We start from the raw sequence: 26212 nt of genomic DNA on the forward strand, positions 1-26212 counted from the left end.
AGTACAATATAATAAGTATATACTATCTAAACTGCTACTTATTTTAAATTTGGGAGGATGCCAACAGAATGGAAATGTTAACAAGACTAACGGCAAGCTAGCATGTCAAATATACATACCTATTGAAAGGTGTGGTTCTTTACATGTTGTGACCTGCATTAATGGCGAAGAACTAAGATAATTATAATATATATAATAAAATAATTATATATACAATATTGTGAGGATATCCGATGGACATTTGGGCGCTATACCTTCAGATACCCAGGGTGGGTGCACTTTTGCCACGTAGAATACCATCTTTAGGCCAACTGTGCCATCTTTTGGTAGAAAGTATGAACTGCACATATTCATACCCCCATCTTCATTAAACTAAGGTGACTAAGGTGACGACTGTGTGTATGTTTGAGATGACATGTTTTTGCTGTGCTCATTAACCAGGGATGTATTCATCCATTCATCCATTCATCCATTCATCCATTCATCCATTCATCCATTCATCCATTCATCCATTCATCCATTCATCCATTCATCCATTCATCCATTCATCTATTCATCCATCCATCCATTTTATGTACAGCTTATCCTCACGAGGGTCTTCGGGCCTATGGACAAACGCCACACAGAGATGCCCGAGCAGGGAATCGAACCCTTATCTCCTAGCTGTGTGGCCTGTGCTCCACCGTGCAGCCGGGAATGAATGTAATAATATTTGCAGTGGTTTACAACTATGAATGTTTTACTTTTGTTTATTAATTGTTGGTGTGCCTAATGAAATATCCATTGACATACAAACATCCGGTATTACACTTGTGACCACGAGAAGGAAGCTAAATAAAAGCTCGTCCTCAACCATTGTTTGTTTGTATGTATGTATGTATGTATGTATGTATGTATGTATGTATGTATGTATGTATGTATGTATGTATGTATGTATGTATGTATGTATGTATGTATGTATGTATTTCACACAGCAATTATGGTCATGTTAGACAAGACAAACATACTTTCTAGTCTATTCGTTTTGTAGTTATAATGTATACGTTTCCTTCCGGATGTACAGTGCTCAACTGTTTTATGCTTTTATTCTGAAGTATCCTTCCGGATGTGCAGTGGATTTTGATAAGGTATTTGACACCGGTGTGTGCGCTGGTGTTTCTGAAGCATGAAAACCGACTCCGGGGACCTACCTGACACGGCCGGTAGCAGGTTAGTGAAACTTTCATGTGTAAAGTTTATTTTTTATTACCATTTATCAATATTCTGTACAAAACGGTGACTGCTATTAAACCCGACACAGAAACTCAAAAGCTCCAAAACTCAAAAACAACACACAGTGGTGTTTTTGGGTAGTTGTACACCTGCAATGGTGACTCAACGGTATTTTTAATCACAATTCGAAAGTGTTGCCGAGCAGCTATAAGCTCCGAACTATCCTGCTTATACCTGAAATGCTTTTATTGACGTAGCTATATAAAGATTAAAACATATAAATCCACATTTCTAAGGAATAACTCAACTTGTGTCGTTTTAAACGTGATAAATGTGTGTGAAGAGTCCAAATAGTGAAACCGAGTAGATGGCTGACATTGTTGTCAAACTTGTTCATCCACTTGGTATACACCCACTTGAAATACACACCTGACACTGCAGCACACACACACACACACACACACACACACACACACACACACACACACTGGCTGTGTTCATGTTTAACCCATAACCCAACACATGTGCAGTTCACACCATGTAGTATCACTAGGTATGAGCATGTACTACTACCTTATTTGCCCCATGAAATGAACTGCATTTACTTTCAATAAGGCTGTAGGCTATATGCTAATTTCAAGCTTAGTTTGGGCATGTGTCTTTACAAAGAAGCTGAGGTTGTATGCAAATGTGAAATGGATAGCGAGTATTTGTTTTTAAAATCTACCGGAACTTGTTCAACACTATTTGTTTTTCCCCCAGCAGAAATTATAGAAATCATCTGTTCCGGTGTCAATATATTAACATCATAAAACCTTTATTAACTATACAAGAAGTATTTGAAGTAACATGAGTGACATGGGGCTGCCCGGTGGTGAGTGGTTACCATGCAGATCTCACAGCCAGGAGACCCGGGTTCAATTCCACCCTCGACCATCTCTGTGTGGAGTTTGTATGTTCTCCCCGTGCATGCGTGGGTTTTCTCCGAGTATTCCGGTTTCCTCCCACATTCCAAAAACATGCTAGGTTAATTGGCGATAGGTTTGTCCATAGGTATGAATGTGAGTGTGAATGGTTGTTTGTCTATATGTGCCCTGTGATTGGCTGGCGACCAGTCCAGGGTGTAGCCCGCCTCTCGTCTGAAGACAGCTGGGATAGGCTCCAGCAACCCCCGCGACCCTCATGAGGAAAAGCGGTAGAAAATGAATGAATGAATGAGTGAAATGTTAAAAAAATAAAAAAAACATTTCCAAAAATTTAAAGAAGTGAAAAAAACAACATGATTACATGTCATACAAATGAAGCAGTGTAATAAATCTCCATAAACGGTGTCATTAGTAGTGTCCACGTTAACCATATTGTACTGAGCAGCCAAGACACAGATCCGAAAATTCCAAATTCATTCCTCTCCTCCAACAATGTACTATAACATGACATCCCTGTACTTTGAAGTCAATTTCATCTTACTCACATTCACTCTTTCAGCGTGGACCAACAGACAGGATGATCCCGGTGGGAGAATTCCGAAACATCGGCATAGAACAGAACTCCAAGTACCGGGTGCTCAAACCGTGGTGGGATGTTTTCTCCGAGTACCTGTGTGTTGCCATGCTCATGATTGGAGTCTTTGGGTGCACCCTTCAGGTAATACATCCTACGTTATTAATTTCAATATTTAGATAATATTTGTATCTTTTGAGACCTGAGAGCGGCATATCTGCAGTTGACTTTCATATTCTGATCATCGTGCAGACGCCACTCTGATTTTCTTTTCTGTGTCACGTTAAAACTAGCAAAAGATAGTGAAAGAAAGAAGTCTTGCCCTTCGCTTTTTCCTTATTTTTTTTAGGAATTATCTGGAAATACTGGAAATATGAGTCAGTTAAAATATGATATAATGATATGATAATATGATATATAAAATATATTAAAATATAACAAAAAATTCAACATAGTATTGCATAACATTCATATAATAATACAGGTTACGTACAAATTCCATTCAACCTAAATTCACACTAATAACACACAAACTTATTAATTATGAATTCAATGAGACAGTAATAATAATTCCACTTACTTTTATTCCTGTGGTTTATTGAGAGGAGGAAGTAAAAAAGGCAGGAGAATCTGCAGAAGGTACAGGAAGGTACAGGATCACTTCCTGAATCAACAAAAGGCTCTCTGGGATATTCTGTTGATTTTGGTCAGAGTGCTAACCTTATTCATCTCCATCATAAGACCACTACTTTGCTTAGTTATCACTGTCACTTTCCTAGGAACAGATTCTTTACCTTTAATGATACAATAGATGTCACAGTTGAACCGCCGGAACCAAAAGTGCAGCCAATATTGGTGGGCTGTTCTTCTCTATCAGAGCTTAGGATAATGTCCATTTTCTCTTCCATGGTGATGGCTTGCTTTTTTCTCAGCACGCTTCCACCAGAAGAGCCTGCCTTGCAATTGGTCAACATAATGAAGTGCAAAAAGTGGATTTTTCTCAAGACAATCCCTTCAGTACCGGCCATTTTAGAAGTGATTTGGACACACAGAATATTGTGTTGCATAGCTGTATAAACATGGAACCTACCAGAGGAAACACTAGACTCTCGACTTTCGACAAGTATGATCATCAAGCAGTAAAACATGGGAAAATATAGCCGTTCCCAACCAGAAAAGACAATAAAAATTTCAAGCATAATTTTCTCTTGGACATATTTTTTGCTTCTTTTGTGAAAGCTCAAATAATGTATCTATACGTAGATCACGAACATTCATTCATTCATCATAGTCATTCATAAAAACCTATAAGGGAAAGGATGAACTAAAAAATATTTTTTATGCATAAGTACCGTTTTCTATTTGTACCTCTTTCCTCATATATTGAATATTTTGTATGGAAGCCTTTTTATAATACAATGTTGACAAAGGACAACATATCTTTGCAAGCTCGCACTCGCTACCACTTAACCTATGCCTTAGGTTCATTCATTCATTTTCTACCACTTATCCTCACGAGGGTCGCTGGAGCCTATCCCAGCTGTCTTTGGGCGAGAGGCGGGGTACACCCTGGACTGGTTGCCATGCAGCCAATCACAGGGCACATATAGACAAACAACCATTCACACTCACATTCATACCTATGGACAATTTGGAGTCGCTAATTTACCTAGCATGTTTTTGGAATGTGGGAGGAAACCGGAGTACCCGGAGAAAACCCGGTGAACGTGCAAACTCCACACAGAGATGGCGGAGGGTGGAATTGAACTCGGGTCAATTAGCTGTGAGCTCTGCATGCTAACCGCTGGTCTTCCGTGCAGCCTGCCCACATCATTAACAATACAAAAAAAATTATGTTTTACATCAAAACGTGTGTGCGTGCTACATTGCGTAACCTTGTGCACGCTACACGCCTCCATACTCTCCACTTCCTCTTTGCTGTTTAGTGTGTTTTTCCTCAACATCATCAACATGATTGACTCTGTGTAGCTATGAATGAGACACACTGTGTAGTATCCATCCGTTTGTTGGTTTCTCTGCAAATATTGAGCAGCGTTTTATGAGCAGAGGACTGACTAATGTTGTAGTTCGAGTCCCATTTGTTTGTGTTTGAAAATAAGGATTGAAGATGTGGACTGTTACGTTAGCTTCCTGCACTAGCCTCTAACCCACGAGCCGCCATATGCATTCGTCATCAAATTCGTGATCAAAAAGTAACATGTTTTCCATGACTTACCGTATGGACCCGGTAAGACGTAAGACTGTGAGGCGTGCTTTACTTGGTGGCCATGACGGGGAAGTTCTCCTTCCTCAACCAGTAATCCCGTCCATCCATTCTCCTCAGCTCACTCAAGATAAGATCGCCTGCCTGCCAAGTCCCTTCACCAGTCCAACGCCCAGTGCCATTGACTGCAGCCACATCCGTAACTACGGCGAGAACGAGACATGGGCGAGTTTGAAACCCACCAATCCTGTCATACGAGAGGTCCTTGGGCGCAAAAATAACCTGGACATCCACCAGTACGTCTTCATCAACCACTATTGCTACGAGAAGTTTGTGCACTGGTACGCCAAGTACTTCCCGTACCTGGTGGTCATCCACACGATGATGTTCATGGTAGCCAGCAGCTTTTGGTTCAAGTTCCCGGGGACGTCCTCCAAACTTGACCTCTTTGTCACCATCCTGGGAAAATGCTTCGACTCCCCATGGACCACCAGGGCTTTGAGTGAGGTTTGTGAGGAACGGAGCGAGGAGAAATTGGTCAGTTTGAGGAGGAGCACGATGTCCAAAGATCCACCAGAGAGACGCACGGACGAGGAGGAGACGCTGCTCCAACGGGTTGGTTCTTCCAAGTCTAATCCGGATAAGAAAAGTCCAGAGTCTCAGTCTGCGCTGTCTGTGCTGGATAAGAAGGGAGGCGAGGAGGCCAAGGCTCTCTTTGAGAAGGTGAAGAAGTTCAGAACTCACGTCGAGGAGGCAGATATTCTGTACATCATGTATGTTCTGCAAACATCACTCAAGGTCTTCAAGTTCCTTTTGATCATCATCTACACGGCGGCGCTGTCTCCAAACATCGAGATTGTGGTACGCTGCCTGGTTCCGCCTGAGCTGACAGGCTTTGACATTTACTGCTGTAACCACAACAAAGCTCATCTGTTCTCCAAGCTAGCATATTGCTACATCTCCTTTGTGGGAGTCTACGGAATTTTGTGTATCTACACCCTCTACTGGCAGTTCCATCGCCCCCTCAGGGTGTATTCCTTCGAGCACGTCAGGCTGGAGACGGGCATCAACGACATTCCCGACGTGAAGAATGACTTTGCCTTCCTGCTTCACCTGGTGGACCAATACGATGACCTTTACGCTAAAAGATTCGCTTTCTTTCTGTCCGAGGTCAGCGAGAGCCGTCTCCATCAGCTCAACCTCAACAACGAGTGGACCGCCAAAAAGCTGCGTGCCCGCCTGGCCAAGAACGCCAGCGACCAGCAGGAGCTGCACTTGTTCATGTTGCCGGGGCTTCCCGACACGGTCTACGAGCTCGCCGAAATGCAGTCGCTCAAATTGGAGCAAGTGAAAAACGTCTTCATCTCGCCCAGTGTGGCCAAGCTGGACAATCTTCAGGAGTTGTGGCTGGTCTACTGCCAGGCGAAGCTCCAGCTGCCCGCCTTGAACCATCTCAAAGAACAACTAAAGGTCCTCCGGCTGTGGTTTGAAGGTGTAGATGAAGTGCCCGAGTGGATGTACCACCTGCAACGACTAGAGGAGTTACACCTGAATGGCCCGTTAGCCACCTTGGACTCGCTTCGAGAGCTTACCGCCCTGAGGGTTCTCACCATGCGCTCCAACCTGACAAAGATCCCAGCCAGCATCTGCGACGTCCCGCTGCAGCGTCTGAGCATCTACAACGAAGGCAGCAAGATCCAGGCCTTCAGCAGCCTGAAGAAGCTCACCAACCTGGTGTCGCTGGAGCTGGTGGGCTGCGAGCTGGAGCGCATCCCAAGCGCCGTCTTCAGCCTGAGCAACCTGCAGGAGTTGGACCTGAAAGAAAACAAGCTGACCACCGTGGAGGAGATTCTGAGTCTGCAGCACTGCCAGCGACTGGTGAAGCTGCGGCTGTGGCACAACAAAATCACCTACATCCCGGATCACGTCAGCAAGCTCCACGCCCTGGAGACTCTGGACATCAGCTGGAATAAGCTCCGAAAGCTGCCCAGCCGCTTGTTCTACTGCACCAAGCTCAGGCACCTGGATGTCTCCCATAACCAGATCACCTCCATCCCGCCTGAGGTGGGCATCCTGCAGGGCCTCCAGTTCTTCTCTGCTGCGTTCAACTCGTTAGAGACGTTACCTGATGAACTGTTCTCCTGTAAACGACTAAATACTCTGGCTCTTGGGAACAACTGCTTGTTCTACCTGAGCTCCAGGGTCGCCAATCTGACCCACTTGGTCCGACTGGAGGTTAAAGGGAACCGCCTGGACGCTCTGCCTGCGGAGGTGGCAGACTGTCCCATGCTGACCTCCAATGGGATCATAGCAGAGGACAGCCTGCTGGAGATGTTGCCATCAGAGATGCGTAGCAGGTCGAGTACCGGCTGAGTTGAAGTCTTACTTCACTTTGCGTGTCGGATTTAACACCTAGACCAGACTTGTTCTTATTTGCTACTAGTCATGAAAGTGGAACACAATTCATTCCAAGTTTTTATGGGAAATAATACACATAAAAAACTGTAATTGGGTCACTTGGACCATAAAAACCTATAAGGGAAAGGATGAACTGAAAATATTTTTTCATGCATAAGCACCGTTTTCTATTTGTACCTCTTTCTATCATATATTGATTATTTTGTATGGAAGCCTTTTTATAATACCATGTTGACAAAGTACGACATAACTTTGCAAGCTAGCACCCGCTACCACTTAACCTATGCCTTACATTCATTCATTCATTTTCTACCACTTATCCTCACGAGGGTTGCGGTCTTCTACACTGGTGGCCAGCCAATCACAGGGCACATATAGACAAACAACCATTCACACTCACATTCATACCTATGGACAATTTGGAGTCGCCAATTAACCTAGTATGTTTTTGGAATGTGGGAGGAAATCGGAGAACTCCACACAGAGATGGCCCGAGGGTGGAATTAAACCCTAGTCTCCTAGCTGTCAGCTGCGCGCTAACCACTTGACCACCGTGCAGCCCCTATGCCTTACAATCTTCCGAATTTGATTATTTTGCTCAAATATGATGTTTTGTGTGCGTTTGAGTTTGTAATCAATGAAGTATGCTAAGGAAGTTAGCATTTCTTCTTTGTTACAATAGCAGCATCCCAGTTTTTGGAGTTTGAATGCAGCGTTTCTAGTTGTTCGTTCCAACTCTTTGGATGGAAAAGGTTTTCCCACAGTGTCGCATTGCTGCCTTTCAGTTCCCAAACAAGTGGAGGTTGACAGTGAAGGGAGCTTTTTTTTGTAGCAGAGTAAAAGATGTCCTTTGTTGATAGGCTCAGTCCAACTGAGAAGACTGATTCACACACACACACACACACACACACTCACAAACACGCAAATGCATAAGTAACAATAAGTTGTTATATATTTTTTCGAACCCCTTGATGAACGAACAAGAAGGATTCTTTGTTCTGTCTTTTACTACCTCGCTATTTAAATGTTTAAAAGACGTGTGTTGACTCAAACATGGTCACGGTTGTTACAGATTTGATTATTTTTCAGAGGCACATTTAGCAATAAAAATGCTGACTGCTCGTTGCTTCCTGCTATTTCTGATCATGTCCTCGTCTCAAACATGGACTCTGTTTTTTTTTTAACGTTTCACACCCAGCTACAGCACACAGTCATGTAGTGACTTGTTCAACCATGTCAGCTGACAGACATACCTCACCATTACAGTACAGCAACACCTTCACTGCTTCTAATGCAGTACACACACGTTCTTTTCACATTATATTTGGTCAGATTCTGTCTAATCTAATCTAATCTACACTTCAGAGATGCAAACTACCACCACCAATCTTCCTCATCGTCTTCAGCTCCCACAATACAAACACCAAAAAGACACCAAGGTGTGTCCTCCCATGACTCCAACTCCCATCCACCCTCTCTACCAACATGCCAAACTAAACCACCTTGTTTAACTAGGGTGTATTTACACGCCCTGCAAGACACGCCCCCATTCAGCAGTCAGTGAAGTCATGCAGTGCTACCTGGTGGCCAGGTACGCACTTTCACCACAAGCCAACTGCATCATTTGACACTGTATTAACATAAACAAGTCACGTTTGTTGTGAATGTGGTTAAAAAAAACCAAACAAAAACCAGCATCCATTAGTTGGGAAAATACATTTTCACATTCTGAAAATACAATTACCAATGAAAGTCTACAGCATCTCCTGTAGAGTAGCAGCATGTTGTAGTCAAAAAATTTTAATGTAGAAATGTTTATCCTAATAACATAACACTGATATGCAGGCTGTTTGAATATTTTTGTCAGTCTACCCCCCATTTCATGATTTTATTTAGAAAAAAAACAACTCTACTGTTCTCAGGTACCACTAGATGGAGCCAGCGTACCAACAGTGCTAAATACATTTACCAAATAACAAAACAACAGCCCACATCTCAGCTTGGATTCTCAGCTTTTAACTACATTTATTATTCCTGCAGCTAAATCACCATTTTGAGGGCATCAACATACTCGAAAACTTACCAAATATTGGTGAAAATAGTCCACATTCATCACAGGTTTCAGGCATATGACCTCGAGGCAGTTCCGGTGAGAAGATGGTTGGAAAGCATCATGTAGATCACATACACACTCAAGACATTCATTCATTCATTTTCTACCGCATATCCTCACGAGGGTCGCGGGGGTGCTGGAGCCTATCTCAGCCGTTTTCGGGCGAGAGGCGGGGTACACCCTGGACTGGTCGCCAGCCAATCACAGGGCACATATAGACAAACAACCATTCACACTCACATTTTGGAGTCGCCAATTAACCTAGCATGTTTTTGGAATGTGGGAGGAAACCGGAGTACCCGGAGAAAACCCACACATGCACGGGGAGAACATGCAAACTCCACACAGAGAGAGTGGAATCGAACTCGGGTCTCGTAGCTGTGAGGCCTGCGTGCTAACCACTCATTCGCCATGCAGCCGCACTCAAGACAAGTCATTCTACATTTTTGGAAAGAGCCAGATTAGTTTTTTCCATTGTGGCCCTAATACTTCCTGGTCCACGGGGTGGGAAAAACCTCCCGTCCCTTCATAGTCGGGACCCAACAAGGCTGAAAAAGCCACCCTTCCCTCGTTGTTGATTGTCAGGTTTTTGTTCAGGGCTGCCTTTTCTAGCGGGGAAAGGTTGCCACACCTCATCCTCATTAGGGCCCCATTTAGACCAAAAATGGCAGAAAACCTTTCTGATGAGTCCAGGTTGTAATTCTGACATTACACCCGTCATGAGATATCATTTTTTTCATCATGTCGTCGCCATGACACTTTTCTATGGTCTTGGAGGTGGGAGAAACAACGATTCATACTTTCATATACACATGAGATGAATGATAGCTTTCCGTATATTAGCTAAGTAGTAGTACATTAGAAAGCAGCACTAAATACTTAGATGGGGGAGGGGTCAGCCCTAGAAGAATGTACCACAACCGGCTTGCTCCACGACTAAAATGTGACTTGCTGCAGACACGTTTGTAAAAGTCAGAGTGGATTGAAAAAGGTCAACAACAACCTCCAACCATGCTCAAGGTAAAATACACAATTTATATGTACAACTGTATTTAGTTTTCAAAATTTTTTACAAGCATTTATTTCAATAATTTATGTAATTTTATGAAAATATACTCGTAATACTAAGAGGGGGAAATAATGTCATTTTAGTAGCATGGAGTAAAAAAAAATGTTTCTTTAAAGATAAGACATTTTTGGAAATTTAGGTTGGAGAAAATGCTACAATATTATGGGAATAATTTCATAATAAGAAAAACATTTCTGAAGTTATTGAAGAATAAAATTGATCTATTCATACTAATAATGTGCTTTTTTGCATCTACCACAAAGTTAAGGTGTTTTTTTGTTTTCTTGATCTATATAGAAATCTTTACAAAATATGAAAGTGACCCCCGTGGAAAAAATTAGGACACCCCTAACCCAACATGTGTCTCACCACAGCAGGTCCTTCAGTGATGGGCGGCTCGTCCTCTAAGAGGTTATTCTTCCGGCAGAGGAGGTCACCTGTGAGGAGAGCTCTGGCCCCACTGAGGAAGGCCCTACGCCTGAGGAGGCGCAAAAGGATGTTGAAGCCGCTTATAAACCCCAAAGGGCATAAGGTCAGATGCGCACATAACAAAAGGACGTCGGTGCCGATATGGCTGAAAAAACTCTCCCACGGACGTGCGAGGAAGGAGACGACGCGGGATGGGAGGAAGGAAGCAGAAAGGATGAGGAAAAACCAAGCGGAGGTTCAACAGGGGAGACAAAAGAGAACTTATTAAAACCTCCAAGGAATGAACTTTACAAATCATGTGACATCAAATGATGCATAAAGTTGAATGGTCTCACTTTGAATGATGCAACCATGACACGCAGCCATCTTCAAAAGTCAGTCTTATATAATGCAGATCAACACACGGTCCAGGGTGTACCCCGCCCCTCCCCCAAAGACACCCCTTATGAGGTTAAGCGGCATAGAAAAAGGATGCATGGATACTTTTTGCACAAATGGGATTTTCAATTTGACTTCCTTTCCCTGACGTTTACACATTTTTCCATTTTTTTACTGATATAAAAATAAATGTTCCTTTCTAACCTTTTAACACAAATTTTTTTCCCACATTTTCTGCCCAAATGTAACTTTCCCAACATTTAAGACACATATTTTTTTCCCTCTAGGATTTTTTTTGCAGAAATTAAAATTTTCCCTTGTTTTCCTTTTTTGCAGAGACATAATTTATTGTCCTGTCTTTTTCCACAAAAGTGACTTATTTTACAATTAATTTTTTTTTTTTAAAAAAGGCATGATTGTGTATAGCATAAAGCAGAAACATAGCAAAAAAAAAATCTCAAGTTAGTACAACTCAAGTTTCACTGTCACTGTCCAAACTTTATAAAACTAACCAAAAAAAGGAAAAAAAGTGAAATCTGAAAAGATTCACCTACTTCTTCCCAACTGGCACTGCAAATGAAGCCCAATGTTGATGAGGTACCACTTCCTAAAGAGGAAAAACACGTCGGGGAAAAAAAGCCTTATAAATAATAATAATAATAATAATAATAATATGAAGCACTTTTCAGAAGGTAAATTGCAAAAAAAAAGAAAAATCAGTTTAATAATAATAGTTGTGTTTTTGTTCTTAATAGATGATGCAAAGATGTGTGTATAATCTTAAAGGAGTACAACAACAACAAATTCTTGTATCTGTAAATATTTGGGTGAGGTCGTAAAACGGGAAATAAGGTCCAGACCCGCCCCTTCCTTGACCTTTGAGGCCACGCCCCTCCTGTCACTTTCAAGAGTGATTGAGTGAGTCTTTGAGGCGTGTGTGTGAGTGTGTGAGAGCGTGTGTGTGTGTGTGTGTGTCTGTTAATTCCAACTCTCTGAAGACAGCGTCCTGTCCTTCAAGTCTTTACTGATGAGCAGCGTCCCATTGCTCTTCTCCATCAGCTCCACGTCACGAGACTTTGAGTTCTACAGGCGGAAGTAAAAGGAAGGGAAGTGGGTGAGATGAGATCAGGAAGTGGGAAAGGAAGAGAAAGGAGGTTAGTGGGGGGGGGCACGTGTGAAGACAGCTTGTTAGCACGCAGGACATCACGTCACATCTCACATGTGTTGCTGCTGCTTTGTGGATTTATTATTCAGATGGAAAGAACAGTATGGAGGATACAATACAAACATTCCTCGCGTTTACATTAACCTGTTACATTATTCACCAATAGGCCAATTAGTGTCAGCTGTCCAATCACAGCTGGTCTTCATCTTCTGTGGTTAAGGAAACACTACAAGGTATGAACAAGAGTATGTTTTATCATAGTGGTCAACTTCTTTTTACATTTATATGGCAGTTTGGAACACTACAGTATATATGATGTCACTAAAATATCGTCTGTACAGTTCATATATCATATTCCAATGTTAACTCACTGTTTACTTTTTACATCAATTATGACTGATGTTTCCCACAATGTTTACTTTTTCTCTTGAAAAACTTCTTAACTTTTTGGCATAAATATTAACTTTAGCATTTTTTAAAACTTAATTTACTTACATTTTCTTTACTTAAAAATGTACTTTTATGGAAAAAAATTTATGACTTGCAAACCAAAAATTTATTTTCCCTACTTTTAGCGTAAATTTGATTTTTTTTTTTGGATGTTTTTCTGTGACTTCTTACTTGTTGTATCATTTGTCATGACCTTTAGCACAAAATATTGTCATTGCTTTGCACAAATTTGATTTTCTTGACACTAATTAGACTTTTTGTACAAATGTGATTTATTTTCACAAACCTTCACAAATTTTGCTCAATTTCAGCATTTTTTTTTACTTACACAATTTTTTCAATTTGCAACTTTTTTTCCGCATTAAAAAAATCACTTTAACTTGTGTTTATACATGTATGACAGTTAAAAATGCCAAAAGTAAGAATCAAACAGTGCCTGTACAGGTAATAAAAGGTTGTACGAGGGCCATATTGGGAAAAACAGCACCCTCTTGTGGCCAACTAGTTAACATGATGTTTTCTGTTGATTTTCCCCTACAGCTAAGTGAGCTTGTTAACCACACTGCTTCAGTTCCAGTCAGCAGAAATTACAGCCTGCGTATGTGAGTGTGTGTGTGTGTGTGTGTATGTATGCATGACTAAGCGAATGCCTTGCAACACACACACACACACACACATCTGGGCAGCCTTTATGTCACAATTATCTTCTTTAAATGGGAAGTGTTGTGGTTTTAAATTACATCCTGATTCTATTCCACAAAACACATAAGCAATAGCACATGAAGTTTGACTGCTTTCAATAAGTGTGTGTGTGTGTGTGTGTGTGTGGCTAATAACTGCATGCTCAATGGCTGATAGCGGTCCCTAATGTGTTTCATAAAAGGAAAGCACTCATTAAGTTGTCCAAAGGACAGCTTTTGGACATAAACAAGAGGCTTTCAGTGAGGTGAGTCATGGCTAACGGATGCTTTTTAAAAAGCCATTTCCTAACCAAAGGAATTGATCATCGTTTCATGTAGTGCTCAAGAAAACGTCCCAAACATCCCGTACCTCATGAATGGGATATCTACCCATGTGACTTCTGTGGAAGCAATGCAGGGCGGCTGACAATCGATGACGTATAGCAACCGTTTTGACTTTAACGTTTAACTGCGAGTTAGCCTAGCAAGTTGGTCCTTGGTGTACAGCTTGTATAAATGGTTCACTATAGACTGAAAATGAGTCAACACGCCGCCATTATTGTCTAAATAGCTGGCAAACCACGCAAGTAGCGAGATAATTGTGTCTTTCCGACAGTCAAGCATAGGGGTGCTAGCATTTGACACTAGAGCTCATTGAGGGACAAATGAAGTCCAACATCCACCCCCTTGTTTGCATGACAGGAGAAAAAGGATGAAGACAAAGGCCAAGTATGTCTCCTTGTCTCCTTCACACCTGAAACCAATTGAGCACCTCAGCAGAGGGGAGGAGGGTGATGAAGCGTAATACTACTACAACTACTACTACGATACTACTATGACTACTACTAACGGTTGTGGGTCAGCAAAAGACAAAACCTGCAGATGCTTGCAGAAGGCCACTTGATGGTTTTGGAGATAAGCAGATAGGGATGAAAGGCACGAGTAGATAAGATGAGCATTCCATCTCCCAGCTGGAGTCATTTGTTGAGCAAAGATCTTAACTTTGTGTGAAGTACATGTAAGATTGGCTCTTTGAGAATAAGATATTGGAGACGGAATAAGAAGGAAAAGGGTGGCGGCTGTCATGCAGTCATGAGGGTCAGGGGAGGTCAAGGGGTGGGGCTAGTAGTCGTTTTTTTGTATGTGATTGCTGACTTCGGTTCCGTTGCTCTCAGACAGTACCTCATGTTCCAGGGTGTTAAAGTTAACCCCGGACGTGCTCTCGTGGTTGCTGCCGCGCCGGCACAGGCAGCACAGGATCTCCCTGAAGGTCCTCCTCATGTCCTTGTCCCTGAAGGAGTAGATGATGGGGTTGACCAGGGAGTTGCACTCAGCCAGCACCAGGCAGTACTTCTCGTAGCGTAGCACTTTGCACTCGTCGCAGCCCAGCCCGTCGAGCAGCAGCACCACCAGGCCGGGTGTCCAGCAGATCACAAACCAGCCTGCAGGGGGAGACAGAGGGAGGACGTCAACAACAAGCTCTTCAATTGAGATGCAATCTAGTTTATTCATTCATTCATTTTCTACCCATTATCCTCACGAGGGTCGCAGGGGGTGCTGGAGCCTATCCCAGCTGTCTTCAGGCGAGAGGCAGGGTACACCCTGGACTGGTGGCCAGCCAATCACAGGGCACATATAGACAGACAACCATTCACACTCACATTCATACCTATGGACAATTTGGAGTCGCCAATTAACCTAGCATGTTTTTGGAATGTCGGAGGAAACTGGAGTACTTTGAAACCCACGCATGCACGAGGAGAACATGCAAACTCCACACAGAGATGGCCGAGGGTGGGATTGAACCCTGGTCTCCTAGCTGTGAGGTCTGCGCGCTAACCACTTGAACACCGTGCAGCCTGAACATGGCTTATTAGTAGTAAAATAAAAAGCATACTATGCATTCTTTATTTATACTAAGCATTTTCAACCATAAATTTTTGTCAACATGTGTTTTGGTCTAGTCGACTCCCTTATTAGCGTTAAGTAGCATGAAATTAAGATATGTCTTTATTCGTCCCTCAGTGGGGAAATTTGTACAATGTAAAAATGATAACAGCGACTACTGTTTAGTTACACAGCATTAAAGCATGCCAATCTAATCTAGTGATCTAAATGGAATTACATTCATACCTATGGATAATTTGGAGTCGCCAATTAACCTAGTATGTTTTTGGAATGTTGGAATGTGGTAGGAAACCGGAGTACCCAGAGAAAACCCACGGGGAGAACATGCAAACAGGGATTGAACCCTGGTCTCCTCGCTGTGAGGTCTGCGCGCTAACCACTCGTCTGCCGTGCAGCCCCGCAATCTAGTTTATTGACAACTAAAACCCAGACATGAAATAGTCCAGCGACTCAACCATACATTAGCGTCACGGCCCGCTACATAACCAACGAGTGACCTTACAAGTCATCCTGTCTCCAGACAAGTTTTTTTTTTCTGAAGGAACACAGGTGAAAACATCCCAAGTGAGTTGTAGTAGTCTCCCCAGGGATGGGACTTAGAGGAACAGAAACAAGTGTGTGTAACTATTGATAGAATGTTTTGAAATCAGCTACCCCTTAACACCTGGAGATTCGATACGCAGTTAAGCTTACTTTTAATTTCAGTGTTTTTTATATGTGGGTTAAGGTTTGTAGATTCTTCTAGATTTGATACCGTGTACTCACATTATTATGAAAGATAATATTGCAATAATTTGTGGGACAATTACATTCATTCATTCATTCATTTTCTACCGCTTTTTGCTCACGAGGGTCGCGGGGGTGCTGGAGCCTATCCCAGCTGTCTTCGGGCGAGAGGCGGGATTGGTGGCCAGCCAATCACAGGGCACATATAGACAAACAACCATTCACACTCACATTCATACAATTTGGAGTCGCCAAATAACCTGCATTAACCTGCACAGAGATGGCCGAGGGTGGAATCGAACCCTGGTCCTCCTAGCTGTGAGGTCTGCGCGCTAACCACTCGACCACCGTGTCGCCCGGGTCCAGCAAAATTTGTTATCGTGACAAGCCTAGTTATGGTATTGTTGTGTGGTGGCATGATTTAAAAAAAAAAAAATACACCAGTACACTGAAGTACGTACATCGGAGTATTGTGCAGGTACACTAGGAAAGAAAAGAGACAGGATGTGCTAAAGAATGTCAAAAGCAGGAGGTTCTAAAGGGAGAAGGGGAATGTACTGTCAAATTCCTCTCACACATGCACGCACAGAGTTTAGTCTGCATGATCACGTTTCATTATCATAACACCTGATTGGGCAGCTCAGGAATCTTTTCGCTGCATTGATAATAATGTGCGCACGCTACGGGCGGACATGACTCTGGCTTGCACGCTGCACAAAGGCAATTTGAGGAGCGACTCTTGAGATGGTCCTGAGGCGTGCGCGCTTGCACAAACAACACACACACACACACACACACACGCTCTTCTCTGTGTCATAGTAACTGAAGTATGCAGCTCCTTGTTGGGGCACGCCAGGGTTTTTCTTGCCTCCCTCACATGCCAGAAGGGACGAGAACTCGCTGCCAGGCGACGGCAAAAAAAACAAAAAAAAACGTGTAGCACTTACAAAACTTGAGGAATTTATTGTCATGTTGGAAAAGCAACATGGAGGCCAAAGGAGGAGAAGGAACGGTTCAAGGAGAAGAACTGGAAACTAAGTTGTATGAAAAACAAGAGGAGCTGTCAGGAAAGGGAGTGAAGGAGTATGGGGGGGGTGTGGATAACAAGTGCGGACATGCTGAGAGGAGCTAACAGTTAGCTACTAAGTCAGGTAGTGCATCAAGATGCGTCACATTACCTAAGATCATGGAGACGGTCTTCATCAGGTTCAACACCGTCTCCCGGTGTCTCATCTGCGTGGTGTGCTGTGACATCTGCTTGCTCTTGTGCCGCACGTACAAAAAGATGCGGGTGTAGACGGCCACCATGATGGAGAAGGTGAGCAGGTTGAGGAGCGCCCAGAAGACCAGGTAGCTGCGGCTGTAGAGCGGCGCCATGGTGGAGCAGTTCTCCAGGTCGCAAAGACAGTGCCAGCCCATGGTGGGCACTAGGCCCATTATGATGGCAATCAGCCAGATGAAGAGCATGATGACAAAGACACGCCGCGTGCTCATCTTGCTGTGGAGCTGCATCTGAAAGATGGTCTGGTGGCGCTCCACCGCCACGGCCAGGAGGTTGAGGACGGAGGCGGTCAGGCTGGTGTCGATGAGAGCCTGGCGCACAAACCACTGGTGCTTGGACAGCTTGATGGTCCATGGACCCGTGTGGAACATCAAGTGGAGGTAGGAGACACCTGGCATGACGGAAGGCGGTGTGATTTACACTATCAAGAGGTATTGTTACAGCTGTGCACGTCATGTTTACCCTAATTAATAAATAATACCAAGAATTAATTAATCAATTAATTGAGTGTATGCTGTACCTGAGAAGAGGTCTGCCAAGGCCAGATTACCCAAAAGGTAGTAGATGGGAAAGTGGAAGCGTCTATTTTTTAAAATGGCTCCAATGACCAGAAGATTGGAGAAGATGACGATGAAGCAGACCGTCATGCCCAGCGTGACAACCACATAGTCGCGGCGACGCCAGTGATCGCTGATGTTCTTGTTGCTCTTCTCGTAGAAGAACTTGACGGTGCGGTTGAAGTAGCAGCCTTCCGTGTCATCAGACAGTATATCCATGGTGCAGAGGTCAGCAGGCTTGGAATATAGAGGGCGAGGGCCTTTCATACAGGGAGAAGAGGGGTGGGACTAGGGCGCCATTCAGACTCGCCCTCTCTCTGATGGACTGTAGGGCGGCATGCCATCAGCTGCACGGGCCAGGATGCTTGTCTGTGGGACACACGAGAGACAGTAAACATTGGAATAGCCATCTGTCTATCATAGTGGTCACTCAAGCTTTTTGAGCCCACGGACAGGCTTGTATTTGAATTGGAAATGCACACAAACTTCTCCCTATACATACATAAATTATACAGCATATTAGCATGCCTGGAGGCGACAAACATACTTTAAGAAATTTCCTGACTTGTTAACAAAGTACGTATAAGTCAGGGGTCTCAAACACACGGCCCCAGGACACTAGTTTGAGGCGCAAGTTTGATATGGATGCTGTATGGTATCATGTACCCAGAAAAAATTATTACGTTTGATTAATGTTCATGTTAAAGGTTAAATAACTGTTAATAGTAATCCTCCCTCTCCGTGTGGAAGTGGTAAGTTTTTGGCTATTTAAGTTTAAAGGAAATAACTTGAAGGCTACCGTTTAGGTCGCTAGCTCTCTAGTGTTGCGACTTAGCATGTGTCTCAAGACCCTGCAGTTGCGCAATATGTTGTAAATAAAAAAAAAGTATAAATGTGACTATAGTCGTGTTTTGTCATGTCTATAGGGCTCTAATAATGCTTTGTTACCAACTATGTGGTTTCTTAAGTTTTTATTATTTGTCGTTTTTTTATTATTATTATTATTATTATATTTATTTATTACTGATTAATTGATTTTCTTTATTCTTGATTTGTTTATTTATTTTTCATCTTATTTTATGCAGAAAATAAAAATTAAGATATTTGAGAACAGTGGAATGTTTTATCAGAGCTTTTATTGTAGAAAATTGGAACCAAAGCACTGAAAAAGTTTGTATATTTTTCTGTTTTTAATACATGCATTTGGTTTTTTTTTGGAAAACCTGATGCGGCCCAGCCTTGCCCAGACCCTAGCTCCAGTGGCCCCCAGGTAAATTGAGTTTGAGACCCCTGGTATAAGTAGTATAAGTATAAGTGGTATAAGTGTCTTCATATACACTAGCCACAATTAACGATTATTCTCTTATCTGATTAATCTGAAGGTTGATGTTTTAAAATGAACTGGTTGGGCCCCAATCGACACAAACAATTAATGGTTTGGTCCTCCAAGTATCAGAAAAGATGATGTGTGTGAATATCTTGTTTTGCCTAAAAACAACAACCTAGTAAAGTCTGCGTTTCCTTGATATTTTGAAAACAGATCAAATTCAGAGGAGCACGAACATCAACTGAATACCCCCCATTGTCAGTAAACCTGTATAAAAGCCTGTAAGCATCGCTTTCGACTCACCATCCCTCCCTGACACCGGCCATTTTGCTGTGTGTGTGTCTGTCCACAATGGAGCGGAGACACACCTCGCAATTACACAATCCAACTATGTAACACAATCTCAATCCAAACATTCACACACAGCCTCAGTGACCCACTCTTCCTACCACGGGTGCAACAAAGGAGGAAGATGCCAAAGTACAAAAAAAAAGAGAAAAATGTGGAGCAGGAGAGAAGCGGTTCAGTTGAGGGCCACAAACTGTAACGGGTCAGAGAAAGAATTTGAAAGAACTCAAACCCAAAAAAAAAATGGTCTTGACAAAAATCCAGTGTCTAAACATCTCAGTGTGGTTAAAAAAAAAAAATTATAGTTGCTCAAATTTCTCCTCTGGAACAATATGTCAATAAAGCACCATTTTCACCAAAGATGCACAGTTCACTATTTTTTCTCAAAAATTGTTAGGTGTACCAAAATAGAACTTATTTTCAGCTATCAATCACAATGGAACAGTCAAGGTAGCTAAAGCGAATTAAGCCCGTTTCAAGATGCTATACGCCACAAAACTATTGGCGAATGAGTCAACAGTGTGATGATTAGTTATTGTTGATTAGTATGTGTGTACGCACACACATACTAATCAATGTCAAAATGGTGCTGTACTGTACTGCATTGTTACTGACTGAGGGGGTGTTAATTTGAATTTTTAAAAAATAGCACAGCAACAGTAGGTCGCCAACAAATACCACAAGAAAAAATATTTGCTTTGCAAGTTTTTTTCTACCTCCGCTCGGTTTAGCCTCAAATATTTACCTTGTCTTCACAGGTAATGGCTTGCGGCGTATCAGGAGGAGAGTTAAGATTGACCAGTTTGTAATAACCGTTCACCCCTCCCCTCCTGCAAGCATGGAGGGGCAGAAGCTCCTACACAGTGCAGAGGGATGAGTGAGATACTTATAGGTTATCACATGGTTTGTCTGGTATCATGAGCTTATTATCACGTACTATTTAATATTTACTATTATACTAATATTTACTATACTATTTACTATTTAACCGCTGACATGTTGACAGAGCACAGACGGCAGCAAAACAAACTTGTGCGCTGTTTGGTTGCGCTCTGATTGGTTGTTTCACGGGCACGATACCAGAGCAGCGCGCTCTGAGTGGACAGCTACGGGGGCTGATACTGGACATGGTTAAACTCTATATTTTATCAGTATCACTGCCCTGGGCTTTGACACAGTATCATTTCAGCCTTTTCCCGTATCATTCATGGGCGGTTTCTAGGGTACAGGGCCAATTAATACTGTAGTATGTGATAACCTATAATTACAGCACAAATCCGGTTTAATATCAATATATCGCCCTGCCCTAGTTTAGCAGAGCATGCTAGTGTGGCTGTGAGTGCATCTCAGTGCCCTATGGTCTTGAGTTTTACGGCTTATTAATGTAACTTAATGTAAACGTTTCAAGATGCCCGCTAACTTTGTGCACATTCTGAGTGACTAGCGCCACAGCTTCACAGTTTCATTTAACAGTGGAGAGACATTCTCAACACACAACACACTTCTGGCCTTGAACAGCTGTGCAAAACAACATCCTGTGTAATTGTGCAAGCAAAATAAGGGTGTCATAAAAAATATCTTACCTGAATAAAGCAAATGGAATTTCTTTAGTGACTATGTCTTCTTTAAACCACATTCACAAGGCATTACATTTTATTGATGATTTTGTAGCCATGCATGCAGTGGATGACATCCCATGACAAAAGTTATCCTGACAAACGGTACATCAGTATCTGAAATACTGGGAAAAATTGTCAGATGCTTATGTCTTGCTTTTAATTAATGGACATTTTATTCACCAACACAAAAAGCACACATGCTCAATAAAAAAAAAATACTGAATTCCCAAAAATTCAAACTGAAAAACCCCAATTTGGAAAAAAATAACTGATTTCATAGCTGGAGTAATAATAATACTAATAAATTTAATTTCTAACGCACTTTACTGCAAATGAATGATCTCAAAGTGCAAAGTATCTAGATAAAAACCACTCAAGCAGGTGGAGAACGTGCAAAACTGAAACTGAAATCTTCTAACTTTGAGACAGACGTGCTAACCACTAATGCACCGTGCTGCCCTATCTTTCTAATATAATACCATTAGATGGATCTGCATACCATCATGATTACAATTGAACAGTGGCGTGCTCAAATATTTACTTCAAATTGTGTGCAGTCTTACTGGTATGTTGTCACGCCATTTAGGCAGTTTACAACACTACACCACTGTACTGATGGCAAACGGAGCAGGACTGCTCGGTGGAAACACGGCTTTTCATCGCACCATTAGCCGATTTCCTGACATATGCATAAATATTTTAAATTGGAGAACCCCTTCCACTGAGAAACAATACCGACTGCCAATGCCACACTCTACACACGACTAAGCGTTTTTATGCATCGCTTGCACCCGTTTGTGCGTGAAAGAAACGAGTGCCGTCCATAAAGAGCAGTTTCTATGCAAACCCCTTATTAGCATGGCAGCCACGCCCAAGACTCCTCTTCCTCCCGCCATTCTTAGAAGAAAAAAAAAAAAGACTAGGGAAACCAGCGATTCTTTGCAGCAGGGAAGATTTACAGTGCACCAGAGAAACGCTCAATTATCTCAAATAGGGAAATTGTGCTCATCGCCTTGTCGGGTTTCTGTGTTGAATGAAGAGCAGGAAGCACCTACAAACAGCAAGTAGTGCCTGCTTGGTGTTAACCTTAAGATATTTAATCACAGACACGTCATGGCAACTGAATGGGAATAACGGTGGGAATATGTGAAACTGATACGAAGTATAGTTACATTTCATTGCAATTCATTGCTTGATCTGTACCAAAAGTACCAAAAGAGTTGGTTATAACTGGTATACGAGTAGAGTGAGAGAGTCTAGTCATCTAGTCCGATGAAATCAATTTATTTTTCCGGTTATTTACTGTAGACTGCTGACTGTCAAGGACATATGTGGGAGTGTTGTCCAGGGTTTTGGCTATATTAGCTGCAATTTGACTCAAAAACTCAGCATATTCCGTCAGGTGTTTGCTCTTGAATTAAAGTTTTGGACAGAGAAAAAAAGCTATCCCTCCTAGACAGTCCACCCCGCAAAGCCCCGAGGGTGGACCGCTCCACTGTACGATCACTACAGACTGTAATAGTACCAGCCACATGAGATCGGGTTTTGTGATCTGTGTTGATTGTGGCCGATCGATCAGTTTGTTTGTTTACATAAGTTAGTTAATTTGAAATTGGCCATCACATCACACAAAAGAAAATAACTTTAATATTTTATCTTGGCTAGTGCCTCTCAAAGTCTAGACACACTAATAATTGCATCCGGAATGACCGCCACCTTTTATCTTGTAGCCATGACTACTCATTTATTTCTCCCATCACAGGTTCAGACACAATGAGAGGTAAGTACCGAGTGTAATGTGTAGTAATTTAATGAAGATTAAGAAACATTTACATTTTAGATCTCGCTTTTAAAACAGGACAAGACCAACCCAGGTGGGTTTGTGCCTCCAGGATGAGTGGCTTTCCACTAGTGTGCAGCAGGAGCTTTGCTTTCACTTTTAAGTCCCCAAATACCAGAAAACTCTCCAACGACGGCAGAAAAAGTAGCTAGATTTGTCATTTGTCGAAAACATGTCACCAAAAGGGTTTGGAACTTGTCGCTTCCTACATGTTCTACTGCTGCACCCCGCCGCTCTTGTGCACGGGGGGGGGGGGGGGGGGGGGGGGGGTTTCAGGCGCCCCACTCAGGAGTGCCGACACACAGAGCAGAGTGATGAGTGAGACCAAGAGATAACTGAGATATAAGAAAACAGCTCAAATCCCGTCTTTATATGTTTATGTTTGTTTTTGATATCATGCTTGAAAGAAATATTTTAACAATATCGATATATGGCCCAGTCCTAGTACTTTGGTGTTCCCAGCATTAGCATTAGCAATTAAACAGCTATCTTGCAACTTGCAAGATAGCAAGCAGAAAGCAGAAATAAAAAGTAAGAAGTAATTATACGTTTGATGAACTTTACTTAAAGATTTGTAAGATCAACCCATGAAGATGTTCAGAATTCTCTGCATCCTTGTCAATGAACGAAAGCTCAACCAAATTATTTGGCAAATAAATACAAGCCGTCAATAAAAGTGAAGTATCTACCAAGCAGGTGCACAGGAAGGAGCTCTGCATTTTTTTTGTGGCATGAACCACATTTTAAGGTCAGGTCACAGCATCTCAACAGGATTCAGTTCAGGACTTTGACTCTGCCACTTCAAGGATTTCATTTTGTTTTTCTTCAGCCATTCAGAGGTCTTGGTGGTGTCTTTTGGATTATTATCCTGATTGTACTGATCCAGTTGGAGGTCATAAACAGATGGCCGGATATTCTTCAGGATTTTTTGGTGGACACCAGAATTCATGGTTCCATTTAGCACGACAAATCTTCCAGGTCCTGACACAGCAAAACAGCTTCAGGCCATCACACTACCACCACTATATTTTACTGTTGGTATGATGTTCTTTTTCTGAAACGCAGTGTTACTTTTGGAGTATTTTCCCAAAGGTTTTGGGGATCATCAAGAGGTTTTTTTTCTTCTTGGAACTCTGCCATACAGGCCATTTTTGCCTGAACACTGACATTTGCCTGAACGTTTGTCATGGACACTGACCTTAAATGAGGCAAGTGAGGCCTTGTAGTTCTTTGGATGTTGTGGGGTCTTTTGTGAGCTCTTGGGGTGATTTTGGTTGGCCGGCCATTCCTTGGGAAGGTTCACCACCGTTCTATGTTTTCGCCATTTGTGGATAATGACTCTCACTGTGGTTCACTGGAGTCCCAAAGCTTTACATTTCCATTTGCTCAATTAATCTCAGTTACGTTTTCAAGTACATATTTCTCTTATGTACAGTGAGTTGTATTGTTATTACTATTATCATACCAGTGGTGTATTTGGTTTTAAAAATGTTAATATCTCTAAGCGCCAATTTGTGGGAAAATAAACACTAATGCACCCCTCACTATGAAAACCCCTGTTTCACTTGATTCATGTCCTCTGTTTTCCTTATCATTAATTTATGAGCGGTGCATTATAAGACATTGTATATTCATTATGTTTGGGTTGCAGGCGAAACTAAACTAAATTTGGGTATTGAGCTGAAACTGTTTTTGAAACCCTCTATTTGGGGAGTAGTGTATGCTACAAATTGTGGATTTGTAGGACCATGCAAGACTATTTTAACTATATTTAAATTTAGTTTATAATTTTAGCACATATAAGTGTGCCTTAAAATGGAAGAAAAAAAACAACCCACAGCAATATCATCTCAACCGATCTGCAAAGGCGGAAACCATGCAAAATTATAAAATATGATGAAATAAATTACATCACATCCCCATGCGTTTTGCAGCAGATTCCTAAAAACGTCATTTTGCACTATGTATCTTGAATACGAATAAAGTATCTATCTAGCTATTTTATCTCGTCATGTGGAGGATCTTTGACCAGCGTTATTGCAGTTGAGTCCTCCTGTCATATAGAGGATCTTTGACATGGCTTTTGCTGTCAGTCCTTAAAAACAGCAGAGCTCTGCTGTCATAAGAGGATATTTAAACTCGCCTTTTTGCAGTAGGCCCTTAAAAACAGCAGAGTACTCCCATCATATAGGTAGATTATTGACTAGCGATTTTTAAAAACAGCAGAGCTCCCCTATCATATGGAAGATCGTTGACAAACGTCTTCAAAACAGAGCTAGCAGGTTATGTAAAAGATCCGTGAACATGCTAAACATAAGCGTTTTATTGTCTTGGTTTTGTTACTGTATTCATGAATACCACTCGGTGAAGTAAAAATGTTAAGATATAACAGAGTTTTACAATTACATTATACACAAATAAGAGTAATAATGCAGGAAGAAGTCTGGTCCTTAGCTTTGTGGTAATATGGCTGCTGGAACAACTTAGTTCAATAATCTTAAAGTCAAACAAATCTGGCACGAATTTCGCCTAATTAATTTAATACAGCAACACACTTAAGTCAAAAAAAGAAATATACTCACCTTTTCTAGTAAATTCGAGCTGGTTCGTGTAGTAAATCGACACAAGGCGTCGAGCGAGCAAAGTAAGTGTCGTACCTGGGGTCACCTCCCGCGAAGACGCCCAAAAGGTGAACAAACCGAAAACAACGCAAAAGGGACACAAACGAAACAAAGTTTTGATTCCTGGGTGGTTCTGTTCCAGCACACAACTTGGCAGAAAGGCGCAATGTCCTCAGGTTAACCGCTAACTGTTTCTTCCAGAACTTTTTAGTGCGCTTTGTCATTACCTGTACACGGAGATCGGCTCCCTCTAGCCGGGTTGAGTGGAGCTGAAAGGGCGCGGTGAGACTGCTCCTTGGCCGGTGCTTTAGCCCCGCCCTTGGTCGCTCTCTATTGGCTTGAGCAT

General features: G+C 42.1%; 2 protein-coding genes across 4 annotated transcripts; one reads left to right on the forward strand and one right to left on the reverse strand.

Moving 5' to 3' along the window:
- The first annotated feature begins 1120 nt into the window (after window positions 1–1120).
- Window positions 1121–7964, forward strand: LOC131129639 (volume-regulated anion channel subunit LRRC8C). Its single transcript, XM_058073386.2, has 3 exons — window positions 1121–1209; window positions 2698–2856; window positions 5057–7964. Exons 2-3 carry the CDS (start codon window positions 2716–2718, stop codon window positions 7307–7309), a joined length of 2394 nt encoding a protein of 797 aa, XP_057929369.2. The 5' UTR covers window positions 1121–1209; window positions 2698–2715; the 3' UTR covers window positions 7310–7964.
- A 4076-nt stretch (window positions 7965–12040) lies between these two features.
- On the reverse strand, window positions 12041–26212 carry lpar2b (lysophosphatidic acid receptor 2b). 3 transcript variants are annotated; one of them, XM_058073407.2, is made up of 6 exons: window positions 26094–26165; window positions 25828–25902; window positions 18075–18480; window positions 17451–17945; window positions 14821–15080; window positions 12041–12426 (listed from the first exon to the last, which is right to left on the reverse strand). In XM_058073407.2, exons 3-6 carry the CDS (start codon window positions 18376–18378, stop codon window positions 12322–12324), a joined length of 1164 nt encoding a protein of 387 aa, XP_057929390.2. In that variant the 5' UTR covers window positions 18379–18480; window positions 25828–25902; window positions 26094–26165; the 3' UTR covers window positions 12041–12321. The 3 variants fall into 3 exon arrangements, with proteins under 3 accessions (XP_057929390.2, XP_057929398.2, XP_057929381.2); XM_058073415.2 differs by lacking the exon at window positions 25828–25902 and having other exon boundaries at window positions 26094–26212; XM_058073398.2 differs by having other exon boundaries at window positions 25828–26130.

This window comes from Doryrhamphus excisus, linkage group LG9, assembly GCF_037039965.1.
Source record: "Doryrhamphus excisus strain RoL-2023G ecotype Guam linkage group LG9, RoL_Dexc_Guam_v1.1, whole genome shotgun sequence".
In the NCBI taxonomy this organism is placed as follows: domain Eukaryota; kingdom Metazoa; phylum Chordata; class Actinopteri; order Syngnathiformes; family Syngnathidae; genus Doryrhamphus; species Doryrhamphus excisus.